Below are 13,715 nucleotides of genomic sequence, written 5' to 3' on the forward strand. Positions count from 1 at the left end.
CAGCCTGATAATTAGTACATAAGAGATAAGTGGAAAATGAGACATCTAGCGAGGGTGGTTCAAGCCTCCTCGTGACATTGATAATGTGCAGATACATAGATCACTGTCGGGGCAAACCGCCACCGCCAGCCTGTGTCTTCCCATTGCCTCATCAATCCATCATCCGCTTAGCTACTGACACCTTGGCAGGCACACACCGCCAGCCCCGCATTTGAATTGCAAGGAGCAGGCTCCACCAGGGAATACAGATTTAAAAATCTAAGATTCAAATTTGTTTAAGTATTGTGAACAGCAATTCCCTTGCAAGGCATCTTCATTGCCCTTTTGCCAAGGGGGAACAGTTGGGTCTTTGTTAGAAGTACAAATTGCTTCTTAATGCAAAGGATAAAGCGGAGCCCAGGCACCTCCTTAGAATTCCTCCTGGCGCCCGCTAATGCTGCTGCATGTCAATTTTAATTTTTTGAAATTTAAACCGAGGGCTTTGTGTCTAAGCTCCATTTCGTCAGAAGATGGGGAGGTTGGGGGGGGGGGGGGAGGAGGGAGGAGGAATAGTCAAAAAGGATTACAGATCCACGGGGAATTGGGGATCCATAGCAATTATGCTTCATTTGGGTCTCAGACACCGGTTTTAATCATATTCTAAACGGTACAAATCGACAAGACATTAGAGATTGATAAGTGTCTAACACATGTACCTGGTTATGAACTCTGCTCCCCTCGGCTTTGGGAGGTTTGAGGATGGGATTTAGGGAGGAATTGCTTTCTTCCTCCTCCGACGGGGCAGCCTGGGGCCCTCCTGGTGCACCACCGAGGACGATGCCCTCTGAGGAGCAGGCAGGAGGCACAGGAGACTGCAAGAACCTGGTGCCCAGACCTGGGGCTGGAAAAAGTTCATCCCAGCTGTGAACCCCTGTGCTTCTGCCAGGCCAGAAAGGGGGCCAAGCCCCAGCCAGGGCAGAGGTGCTGCAGCCCAGCTCCTGCCCCACTTGTCTGGGCAGCCACAGGAGGGTTGTGAAGGGCAGCGAGCCTCCGGGAGGTGAGAGCACGAGGGCAAAATGGCACGTGGAAACAGCACGATGGAAGGAAGAGCTAACAAGGGGACCAGCTTTTGTAGCTCGGTTTAGCTCCCTTAGCTGGAACAGAGCACACCCTCTGTGCCCAAGCTGCGGGGTTTACCTGTTTGAGGAAGATGCTCCCCCTCCACCAGCAGGCTCAGAGCCGCATGCACTGGTACACACCCTGCACTTTCAGAAGGACACACGGCACCTGGGATTTACCACATCCAAATGACCACATTCAAGTCTGTTGGTCTTCAGTGAGCTTCCTCTCACCCCCATCTCCAGGGCCAGCTGGGGTCTCAGCCCCATGCATGCTGCGCTGTGGGGGCTCTCTCCCACCTCCTTCTTGCATTTGTCAGGCACAGCACACTGCTGCTCTGTAACTGCCGATTAAATGATTTTTCTTGAACTTCAGTAACTCTGGGTCAGGTTCTGACCCAGTGAATGTTTAGCAGAAGCACTCTGCGCACCCAGTTTCACCCCTGGATGACTACGCACCTTCTTTTTATAAAACTGCATAAAGGTGAAGGTTTTTGCCTTCTCTATCTCCTCCCAGACCCTTTCAACTATAATCAAGACCTAGACAAGGTGCCCCATCCTAACTTTTAGCTTTGGTGCAAACCTAAAGGACTGAAACAGCACCCCTATGCTCCCACCCCCCCATGCCACCAGCACAGCGCTCCTTTGCAGCACTGGAAGAGACACACAGCAAGAAGCCATTGTCTAAAAACATAATTTAATGTGGTGTTTTGGTGATCGTGGTCAAGGACTGAATTCTTTTTGCAGACAGGAACAGATTTGCCGTTAGTGACATTGTCATTCACACGAGCATCGCGTTGCACAGAAAAGAAAAGTTTACACTTGACCCCATACAAACGAAGCAGCAGAGGAAAAACCAATTATGGCCACTCCATGAATAATCAAAACCACTTCATGAATAAACAATCCAAAAATTCAGCATCGTAATTAATACTCATCGACCAAAAAGAAAACGACCGGTTCAAATTCCGTGTGTGGCACAGGCTGAACTCTGAGCCCCCGTGCGCACCACGGGGACCACTCGGGAGTTTCAAGCCGCCAAGCTCCTGGTGTGACATACAAAACACTGAGGCTGACAAAGGGACAGGAGGGCTCAGAGCAGGGGATCGCTTTGTTTCACTCGCATTTCGTTTCCACGGAAAAGAAAAAAAAAAGAGAAAGAAAAAAAAACGTACGAAGTGGTAACAAAGCCAAAGTGACCTGTGGAGACAGCGGACACCAGCGGGAACTGCGGCACGACGGGATACGGAGACACCAGCCAGCCCCACACGCATCACTGGCGGGGTCAGCAGGGTCGTGTCGCTCGCTCTGTTTTAATCGGGGTATAAAAGAAAGCCAGAGAAAGTGCTGTACTTATTGTTGTTGCCTCCGTGCGCTTTGCCTCCGTCCAGCTTGACGTACACCTCGTCGCCGGAGTCCAGGTGCAGCACCACGCTGTTGCTGGCGTAGTCGTAGTTCTGGTCGGCGTCCTGGGCGATGGCACTGGCCCGCACCTGCCAACACAGCCACGGCCGCATCAGCCCCCTCGGGCCCCCGCACGCCCCCACGCACCCCTCTCCCCTTCCCCAGGCCCCAAAGGGAACGGGGTTTCGCCGGGGCTCCGAGCGGAGCCGCTGCCGTCGGTGCGCCGTCGGGGGCTCCATCCCCGCACGGATGCCGGGGATGCGGCGGGGCCGGGGCACCTCGGGGCTGGCGGAGGGGTCTCGGGGGGTGAGAGGGGGGGTCTCGGCACCCACCTGCCCGTTCTTGCAGAGGTCGGCCCACATGCTGGTGCCGTCGCCGCCGCGCATGAGGATGTGGTAGGTGAAGAAATAGATGCCGCGCACCTGGCAGGTGAACTTGCCGCTGGCCGGCTCGTAGTGGTTGCCCAGGTTGGTGACCACGTCGTCGAACTTGAGCACCTCGTAGCCTTCGTGGGGGCTCTTGAGCCCCACGTAGAAGGCGATGCGGGGCCCGCTGAAGGCGGCGCTCAGCCCCCCCGCCGCCTCGCCGCCCCCCGCCGCCGCCCCGCCGCCGCTGCCCCCGCCGCCCCCCGCCCCGGGCAGCGGCAGCCCGGGCAGCCCCGGCTTCCCCGCCTCGCCCCGCTCCCCCGGAGGCCCCCGGGGACCCGGGGGTCCCTGTTCCCCGGGGGGACCCCGCGGGCCCGGCTTGCCCGGCCGGCCCGGCTCCCCTTTGGGGCCCTGGTGGACGAAGGGCGGCGGCGGGGGGTTGGCCCCCGGGTCCTGCAGAGCCTCCACGGCGGCCGTGCTGCCGGGGCCGGGCGGCCGGGCGGCGCTGTAGGGGTCGCAGATCATGCGGCAGGTGCCCATCATCTCGTAGTGGGCGCCGCTCTCGGCGGGCGCCTGCAGCAGCAGCAGGGGCACGGCGACCAGCAGGGCGACTGCCATGGCCAGGGCGAGCCCGGCGGCGGCCAGCAGCCGCCTCCTCCGCTGCCAGAGCCGGGCGGCGAGAGACAGCAGGTCCTCCTTGCCGGGAGAGGTAATGGTGGCGCGGGGGCCGGCCGCTCCCTGCGGGGGGGACGGCAAAAAAAAAAGAAAGGCGGTGAGCCCCCCCCCCCCGCCGCCGCCGCCGCCGCCTCCCCGTCGGGGCCCCCCTCAGCCCGCTCGCCCCTCCATGCTGCCGAGCCCCCCGGGCTCCCGGCGGGGCTGGCACGGAGCTGGGGGGGCGGCACGGAGCGGCACGGAGCGGCCGCCCGGTGCTGCCCCCTTCGCCCGCCCCTCGGCGCCGCCCCGACGTGGGGGGAGCGGGGCGAGGCGGGGCGGCCGGACCCACCTGCGGGGCCGGGGGCTCGGGGGAGGGCTCGGGAACGGGGCTGAGACGTTTGCGGGGAGCCGCTTCGCCAGCCGGGGCCGGCCCGTGTGCGGAGAGATGCCCCGGGCACCGGCGGCGGCGCGGCCCCCCCGTGGCGGGGCGGGCGGAGGGGCGGGGAGCGGCGGCGGGGCTTCGCCGGCCCCCGACGGCTGGCAACGGTGTGGGGGACCCCCCACATCCCCTCCTGTCCCGTCCCATCCCATCCCATCCAATTCCATCCCATCCCATCCCATCCCATCCCATCCCCTCCTGTCCCGTCCCATCCCATCCCGTCCCCTCCTGTCCGTCCCGTCCCGTCCCGTCCCGCCCCGTCCCGCAGGTGCAGCGCAGGCAGCGGCTTTGCCATCCTCTTACCCTCGTTGCCATCCTCCCCTCGGCTTCCTCTGCCTCCTCCCGTCCAGCCTCAGCCGTGCCGAGCCGAGGGGCCGAGCATCCCGCAGCAGAGCTCCCCGGTGTCCCCGCACGCCCGTTCCGGCCTCCTCGGCTCCCCAGCTGCCGATGGGGAGGGGGCACGGTGAAGAAATGCCTTTCGCAGAGTTTGGGCTGGGTTACGGCACGGTGTTTTGTAGGTTTCCCTGCGCGTGTTTGCGTCCCAATCAAGCGGTGTTTGCTTTTTCGGTTTGGTTTTATCCCAACCCAGGAATTGTAATTAATTGCCTTTGATTTTTTTTTTTTTTTTTTTTTTTTTCTGGCTAAACGGTGCTAACGCGGCGGGAGCTTTTCGCCTCGCTAAGTGCCTCCAGGGCTCTGCCCTGCGGGGAATAAATGGGGAATAAATGGGGACCTTGCCCCAGTTCCTAGGGGAAGGCTGAGCACCTTTCCCGGGGTGGGAGCGCAGCCCCTGCCGAGATGACCCGGGGAAAGGCTCTGGCGAGTCCCCCTACCTCGGAGCACTTTGAGGGGGCTCCCCGCAGCAGCAGGTGCTGTGGTTTGTCTTAAAAAAGACAAAACCTGCAGGTCGAGAAGCGAGCCGCCCAGCCTGATCCCAGGCTCGTTGAAACTGATGGCCCGGAGGCATCGTATGCAAATGGTGACACGCGTTTGTTCCGAAAGCGGCAGGAAAAAAAAAAAAAAAAAAAAAAGCCCTAAAAGGGCTTCAGGACTCTTTGTTAGCTCTCCTTGAAATTTAAGGAGGGGACAGCAAGGCTTTTCCGTCTGGCGTGCATGCGCTTGAGGACCAGACCTCATCTCGGTTATTCCGATGTGAGCATCCTGCGTGCCTCCCTGGCGTTCCTCGGGCATCACACTGCTGCTGCTGCTGAGGGCAGGATCCAGCCCCGGCCCTCCTGGTCTTTCTGAGTTTTTTCACGTCTAAGTATGTAAATCTGGAAGGGAAATTAATCTCGTAAATGAAAACCTTTCCCTGAGTATTGTATCGACAGTCATTTTAGAGTAACGATGCCTATTACTTAGCACAATGCAGCTAAGTGTTTTAAGAGGCAAGATTGTGACTAAGATGTAAGTCCTTTTCCCTCTGAATTAACAGTTGCATCCCACGGTGTTATTATAAGCCCCCACACTTGTCTAAAGCCTTGTAAAATGATTTCTGTTACAGCCCTGGTATAATTTTCCATATATTAACTGCATTAAACACAAACACATTCACAAATAAATTACACCGCTTTGTTGATCATCCCCACTTTAGCTTCTGTTAATTTCCCTTTTGTTCTGGAATTTGCCACTAGCTTGGCTCTCCCCGTGTACGTGAATCCTCCCTGTTCCCCCAGAGCTCTGCAAACCTCACCAACGTCTCTTTTTAATCTCCTATTTTCCGAAGGCAGCAGCCACACCGTAGGTTTCCTAACCCTTTTCTGAATAATTAAGTTCCTGCATCATTTGGGCTGTGGTGCCACTTCCCTATTTGCATTAACTCACTTTTATAATGAGGTGCCGGGTGCTGGGAACGTTGTTCTGACGGAGGCTCACTGGCCCCTTCTGCAAAACCAGAATAATTTGTAGGACGGGGGTCTGCTGTCCTTGTGGATCAATAGGGACAGGAGGAGAAACGTGGTCTAACTTCCAGCAGGACAAAACTGGCACACTTCTTAGGAAGGACAGTTAAGCACTTGAACAAGCAGGCAGAGATTACGGAGATATCAGCAGTGAGGTTTAGGTGCCAGATTCCAGCGGTTTTGTTTGGGAATAATTTAATTACTGCTCTGTAATGCAGTGAGAGGGGCTGATCCCCTAGTTAATCCCTCCACCGGATTGCTCTAAGGCAAACCCAGTGTGACTGCCAGGTACGCTGCATCCTCTCCACAAGGGTCTGGATTTCTGGAGACCTGGAGCAAGGGGCTGAGGGATGTAATGCATCCTGTGCCCCATGTCACCAGTCCAGTGCCAAGGCAAACCCACTGATCCCACACTGGGGTGTATTTAGGACTGGACAGAAACAGAACTGTTGAAAAGTTTGGGCACGGTTCCTAAATTTATACTGTCAAGAAAGCAGACACTTCGCACCAGAGCTCCAACTGGCTCCGGCATGCCCAGTCCCACTTTCTGAGGGGGAACCCAATGAGGAACATTTTTATTTCCAGTTTCGATTTCAGTGCCTAAATTCTGCTTTAATCCCCTTTTTAGGTTTCTTTTGGGACTTGGCCCTTACCTTGGAAATATAATAAGAGCTGTAACAGGTCAGGTTTGTTATTTAGCAAAAATTCCAAATCTATGTCATACATTTATGTCAAGTCCATGGTGATACTTCCCTTGTATTTTCTCTCAACCTCCAGCAAGTCATGTCTTAGGGACTTCCCGAACCATCATAAAATATTTTCAACAAGCTGAAATCAAGAACACTGTGAGAAAAGACACAGAGCTTGGATCAATACCCTCATCCCAGTGACCAGCTTTGCTTTGCTTTCTTTTGCCATGATTGATGAAAGTTTTGGATAACATTGCCCTCTGCTCCCCTCAAGTGTTTCATTCATTGCCTTTCTCACATCACGAGACTCACAAACAATTCTTGTTGCCAGAATTAACTCTCTGCAACTTCATGTATTCAACAGCCAGTAAAACATAATATATACACTCCTTATACTAAAAAGTTCACGTTTCTTGCTGAAAGCAGCTTTGAATCTGTTAATGGTCACGGTGCATATAATATGATTTCCATTCACAAAATATAAAATATGAAGGTACTGGCTACTTTGACTTGACGGAGGGAAAAGTTCAGAAATGTGTAGGGTCTTGGAGAGCAGAGGAGATATTTTATAACATTGAAGAAGGACAGGAGCTGGTTCTCATCTTGCTGTCTGGAAGGCAGGGTTGGGATACCCCACAGAGGCTTGTGCTGCCATAATATCAGGGCCCTGCAGCCAGAATAGGGTGCCCTATACTGACATGACATCAGTAGCAGATTGTGCAGGAGAAGTTTTTGTACACACAAAACAAACACTGCCATCAGATAGGCTTTACTGTGTTTATTGATCACTGTGAACGGCTGCTACTTGCATTTTACAGTATCCACTTGCTGTACATGAAAGACAAAATCTGCTGATTGTCTCTTTGCAACGGGGTGCTTAGGTAAATATGTTTAGCTGCTTACAAGAAATCAGTACAAAAACACAGAACTGCCTTCAGGGCACTGCTTGGAGAAATACCAACAGGCATGGAGAGAATCGGTGGAAGACAAATGTCTTCACATCCCCAAAACAGCAGCTGCTCATCAAACTCAGGAGAACTCAACTGATATTTTCTGGAAAAGAGCAATTAGAGGGGCTGAACCTTCCTCCCCACTTTAAAGCCAGAGGGGCTTTGCTGTTGCCTTCTCCCAGAGCAGAATCACACCTTGAAGTTAATTCATGAGAGTTTATCTATACAGTGTGGGAGGATGGAGATCTCACAGGACTGAAGCTGATGCTGAAGATGCCTGGTCCCTACACCAATGCATGTGGTTGTTCATGTCCCCAGGAATCAGGAAGGGAACAGCAGCTGATCCTCAGCCCTGGCAGCCAGGGCTGGTAGAGGAAATATCAGTGGAGCTCCAGGCTGTCTGTTGTCTCCATCCCCAGAGCACATCCTCAGCTGAGCTACGGTGGTTTTGGAGAGAAACAAAGCTGTCTTTAACAAAAGACAGGGTCTGAGCAACATCACCTGCCAAACTGCCAGGTTTGAATGAAGTCTCACTTAAAGACAGTAAATTAAAATAGAGCAAGAGGCCAAATTTGCTTGCTCTTAAGCAGCTGAAGGCTAGAAACGTGGGCCACAGTGAGAGCAAATTTAGCTTTCCTCCCCAAGTCCTCTGATTCTCAGTGTGTTTACAGACTGCTTGAGGAGAAACAGGTTGGCCCCAGATTTTTCTTGTTCGGTTTGTGTCTTTGGATAACTAATGCTTTTCCAGTGTGACTGCTGGGGTAACTCTGCACTGTCTACACAGCAAAGCAACTGTTTTTATCTTTGAGCTGAGGCCCTCCATACAAACTACAAATGATGAAAGCATGGTTATGGTAAACATAAGGGTAACCAGTACATCCAACCATATCAGGGAACTTGGAGGTCTAATAGATCCTCCCCGTGTCTTCTGAACATAGCCCATGTGCATTTGGCCAAGCCCTTCAGTAATACCTGTGCCTATAAAACCAAACCCTTGGCAGAGTCTCCTGCTGAAAATCATCCATTTCTCCTGTTGAAAATCACCCCTTTCTCTTCTGAGCCCTTCAACATGCCTGGCAGGACTCAGCTCTCAAGCCTTCATGACTTCAGAAGAGGGAAGGGGGAGGCTAGAAGGTCAGAAGAGCTAAAATCAGTCCAGTTATGCATATCCCTTGTCTTAATTTAGCAAAATTTCCACATCCAACCATTAGGCTAATTATTTCTATTCTGTGAAGGGAGATATTGCTGCAGGGAGTTGATGTGCATGGGCAGCTGGTTTAACCAGGATGAAAGACATCCATTATAAACACTTCTGAAGTGTATTTTGACTTCCCTCTGGGACTTCACTAAACCTGCGGTCAGGTACCAGAGAGAATTTGTCCCCTCAAGACAAAGACAAGAATAAAATTAGTAAGAAATAATGGCCAAATCCACAGGTGTGACAGATGGTGCTGAATGGACATCTGTGGCATAACATTCTGCTACCACGAAAAACTTTTACCATACATCCCTCCAATTAAATGTTTTCTGCTGTTAATCACGTAGCATGAAGAGGAAGATGTAGGATTGCAGAACCAAACCTAAGGATGTCAGGATTTGTGTTATGCCTCTGTCAGTTGTAAGAAACACAGAGAGCAGGGAGTAAAAGTCTGAGGAAGATGTATGGAAGAGGTGAGGCTGACGGTCCAGTTCTGTGATGCTTGCTTTGGTGAAAAGCCCTGTGAAAAGGAGTCGGTCCACTGAGCAGAGGCAGCTGCAAGGTTTGTGCAGAGACAAGATGCTTCATACCTCAGGACAAGCAGCCCCAGGTGAAGAGGCTCGGCTGCTGCTCCTGCAATACATGTACCTTGGGGTGCTGCTGGAGAGGAGACAGAGAGACAGAGCCAAAGGTCAGGGAAGTCAGTCCTGGTGCAGCCACGTGGATCAGCCAACAAGCACACGTACCTCTGGGTTGCTCGGGGAATTAATAACCAGACTAATGGTGACAATTATTTTTGAAAAAGCCTGGTTAACCCAATAGAAAGATTAACTGTAATAGAAAAACACAGGTTTCTGTAAAAATGGAAACTGAAGTAGCCAAGAAGACTTTGTGAGATTAAAAAAAAAAAAAAAAGTTTGATTAAAACATGATAAAACTGTCCCGACATACACAGCCATCTCTGATGGCTGATCCGATATAAACCCAAATTAAAAGCATGACAATGGGCTTTATTTAGAAACATTCTGACCTTTCTCGTATGACTTGTGTCCTGCTGTCTCGTTACTTGTCATTCTCAGTCACTGTATGTTGCGTAAATCAAAAGTGTAAGCTCTCCAGGGCATAGGACTGCATCTTTTTTTCATCTGCTCTGCACAACAATGCATGCAGAAGGGAGACTTTTAAAATTGTTAAATGAAACACAAATAAAACATTTGAGCTCCAGTTTTGCAGCTTGGCTAAATTCCTTTGCAAGGAAAAAAATAAAAATCGATAGTGTGGATATTAATAAGAAGTTTTTTTGTTCACTTAAGCCAAACTTAGGCTAAATAATAGCCATGGAAAGGCAGAAATCTCCTTGGCAATGATTTTTATCAAGTTGCAGAGCAGTTCCTGGGGGAGAACAGTGGAAGCTCCAGTGCTTGGGATTTTGAGGGTGAGTTTGGGCAAAGCCAGAGACCGCACTGCAGGGCTCGGTCCCCGCTGGCAGGAAGACAAATGCAAAACCCTCACAGTTCTTTCTGTTTTGCTCTTCTATGATCCTTATAAGAGAGATTGATGCTGACAGCATCCAGGTGGTGTGTCCATGACTCAGCTGTCACGTCACTGCTTACAGCTCAAAGCCAGTGAGTCAAGGAATGAGAAACAGGTGGAAGGAGGAGGAGAGCCCTCCCGAAGTGCTCACCTCCAGCCATCTCTCTCTAGGCGAGTGGAGCCAATTGCAGACCACAGGGGCAAGGAAGAAGGAGAGGTGATGACAGAAGGAGCGGCTGGTCACCTTCCTCCAAGGAGACAGCAGGGTTGCAAGCCTTTCTCCATGCCTTACGTGGTGTGGAAGAAAAGCCTGGTGTGAGTTAATGTAGTTCTCCAAGCCAGAAGTGTCCGCCCTATGTGGTAGGCCTGAGGCCTGCTGACACTTGTGAATGCTCACCGTAGGCAAAGCTGTGGATGAAACAAATCAAATCCATCAAGTTCAGCTCATCTTAGGCAGAAAAGGTAACCTTGCAAAAGTCTGGCCATTTACTTTTATCAATGCAACGATTAATGCTATAAATCTGAGGAGTGGCACCCTTGACCCTTTTCTGAGAATGTGTCCTCACTGTGCTGGTGGCTGTGGTGATGCGAAGATTCACAAAAGAAATCTGGGATCTAAACATGGATCTAATTTTTTTACAACTGCCTTGACTGCAAGGCTTCCCTCTTGTAATTCACAGCAGCAGAAGGTCGATGCCATTTTCAGAAGGTGGGTATCCCACCTCTGTCTCTGACTGCGGGCATGATCAATGTCTGACACATGGAAATCTCTGCAGGGCTGGAAACTCCACAACCTCCCCAGCCCATCTGTCCACAGAAAAAACAAAACAAAAACAACATTTCCCAATGTCAAATCTCAATTTCCCTACTGCAGTTTAACCTCTAATTCACTGTTTTATCTGTCATGGACAGAGAGAGCAGGGGATTCCCTTCCTTTTGGTGGTATAGTTTCACATACTTGACAATTGCTAGTTTGCTTCCATGGTCTATCTGTCCTTCCGAAGCTGATTAACCCTAGTCCACTACCCTTTCCACTTTTCTTCATCACTGGTGCTTTCTGGAGCTCTGGTCATGGCCAGCGCTCTGCCTGGACTTTCTCCCATGTTCCACATCTCTTTTAATATGCAGTGCTCAAGACTGGGCACAGGAATCTTTGGCCAAGGCCTTTCTAGTTGCCTGTTTCATAAAAGCACATCGTTGTGAACTCTTGCCCTGCTGTGATCCCTGTCACCCACAAATCCTTCTCCAGAGAGCAGTCAGCACCCTGCGTCTGTGCATCTGAATATCCCTGACTGCTTCACCTAGCAGTTGTCCATGCTGGTGACGCTCTGGTTTCCTTACATTCAATCTTTGATTTGCCACTATTATTTGGACTTCTCAGCCTCTCCCTCAGCCTGCCAGCTGTCACCAGCAGCTTGTAAGTTTAATAACTGTTCCCCATCCCACCACTGGTGTCATTACCAGCAATATAAATAGTACCAGAGCCCTAGAGAGCCCCATCTTCTGTTTTGGTGATGACTAGCTGATACCTTCTCTGCCCAGATGAGTTTTGAAGCCATCCTATAATATTTCCACCTGACAGATCTTCCCCACTTCCTTTATAAGAACATTACAAGTAACAGTGTTAAAAGCTTTTTAAAAGGCAAGGGATATGGTATCTAATGGTTTGCTACACACACAAAGCCTATTTCTAGTTACAGAAGAAAATTATGTTGGTGTTACAGAATGCATTTTGACAAAAATAAAAAACAAAAACACTGGCTAATATGTACCCCTTTACTATGTGACTATTGCATGTTTTGTTAGCTGCCCAGAAACTTATCATACATTTACAATCTCTTGCACAAAGCGCTACGCAAACACAGAACAAAAAGTTGAAAAGTTGGGTCCTGTATTCCTACACCAAGAAATTCACAATCTAATTCACCTTCTTTTTTTCCCCCAAGGAAAATGCCAGCTCTTTCCCTATCAGACTTCACACTGAAACATCTAGGAAAAGGAGAGAAATCATTCTGCAAGCTCCTTTTATCACAAAACAAGATGACCACTTCTTTTCTGAGGAGCTGCAAACAAGTAGTGTATCGTATTCCTGCATCATCAAGAGTCATAGCTGCGCCTTGATTTTAACCACATTAAGCCTTGCTGGAGGCTAAAAGACATCATCTGTCTGCATCCCCCTTGTTGTCTGCTCACTCACTGTCTGTGCCACCTAGGATGCAAGTCAGGCAGTTCTCCGGTTTTCAAACCTGACTGCTTCCAGTATGAATGACACATCTTATGGTGACACAACTGCTGCAGGGTCTGCAGGAATTGTCTGAAAGCCAAGAGCTCTGTCCAAGGGAAGGAAAAATGGCAAGGATATAGCTATGTGAAGTGAATGAGTAAAAGACATCAACTCCAAGACTGCAAGGCGCAGGGACTGGAAACGTGGCATTTTGTACTGCCCCTGCAAAGTAAACCAATTTTTAAAAGTGCTAAATCATGGCACTGGTTGCAATGAAACTTGATCTTATTGTGTGGAGCTCTGATGTGCAGAGGCGCAAGGAGGAGTGCTTTCAGGTTAAGGTCTTCCAGCCAGGCAGTCTCTGCCTGGGTGTTTGCATTGCACCTGGGATTGTAAAATGGGGGCTCTACTGTTGCAGCTGAAATGAGGGAATTAATAAAAATGAATATTGTTTATAAATGCAAAGCATTTGGAACTAATTACAGTTTTTCTCTCTACTGAATTGTATTTATAATTACTTTTGATTAACATAAAGAGGATTTTTTTTTTTTTTTACCAATTCAGAGGATATTCAGAGCATCTAGAAACTAAGGTAATTCTTTGAACGCTAAGTTATTAGTGGAAATTTCAAGACTTCCAGAGAACATATTCCATGTGCAGGGAACAGCTGAGACATCCAGCATGACCTGGATGACCTGGGCACCTTGGCGCCATGAAATGGTTTGACATGAACCTTTCCCTTCTGTACACAGCCATGGTGTGCACATCTGCTGCTCGACCACGCATTTGCACAGCTTCTAGGTGTTCAGGGGCCCAAATGGGACGGTGCTGATTGAATTGGGAAGCAGAATCAGATGCCAGTGATTTACGGGGATTGCAGGAGGCGGCTCATGTTCATAAATGGCACATATGGTGTGAGAGTACTAATGGAACTTATACTGTAAAAAATTATCTCAGTACAAAGTATGGAATTAGCTGGGAGGATTTATGCAACAGACATAAAATCCAGTGGAAACAGTCTAACCTTTCTGAAGCTTAATAAGTTTTTTCCTTATTTACAGAAATGTCTTAATTTATGCAAGGTGAATGGCAGAAAAGAATGCTATAGATTTAGTCAGAGCCTAGCTCTTGTTATTTATAGACCTGCATGGCCTTATCCTGCTCTAGTTTACATCAAGAGTAAAATTATTTGAAGTCATTGGGCCTAATCCAAAATCTTTTATGTTGTTCTTTTGAAATTGGTACCGGCACTATACTATTA

At 50.1% G+C, this 13,715-nt stretch overlaps 1 protein-coding gene across 1 annotated transcript; it reads right to left on the reverse strand.

Moving 5' to 3' along the window:
* Positions 1-2,295: 2,295 nt before the first annotated feature.
* Positions 2,296-3,484, reverse strand: C1QL2 (complement C1q like 2). Its single transcript, XM_032190496.1, has 2 exons — positions 2,834-3,484; positions 2,296-2,590 (listed from the first exon to the last, which is right to left on the reverse strand). Exons 1-2 carry the CDS (start codon positions 3,482-3,484, stop codon positions 2,411-2,413), a joined length of 831 nt encoding a protein of 276 aa, XP_032046387.1. The 3' UTR covers positions 2,296-2,410.
* Between the last annotated feature and the right edge of the window lie 10,231 nt (positions 3,485-13,715).

This window comes from Aythya fuligula, chromosome 6 (assembly GCF_009819795.1).
Source record: "Aythya fuligula isolate bAytFul2 chromosome 6, bAytFul2.pri, whole genome shotgun sequence".
In the NCBI taxonomy this organism is placed as follows: domain Eukaryota; kingdom Metazoa; phylum Chordata; class Aves; order Anseriformes; family Anatidae; genus Aythya; species Aythya fuligula.

What these genes read in the sequence shown, in the direction of transcription:
- C1QL2 (XM_032190496.1), bottom strand. Translation starts at nt 3,484, where the DNA reads ATGGCAGTCGCCCTGCTGGTCGCCGTGCCCCTGCTGCTGCTGCAGGCG. An exon ending in ACCTCTGCAAGAACGGGCAG is followed by an intron (nt 2,591 to 2,833) that starts GTGGGTGCCGAG and finishes CTGTGTTGGCAG; the next exon opens with GTGCGGGCCAGTGCCATCGC.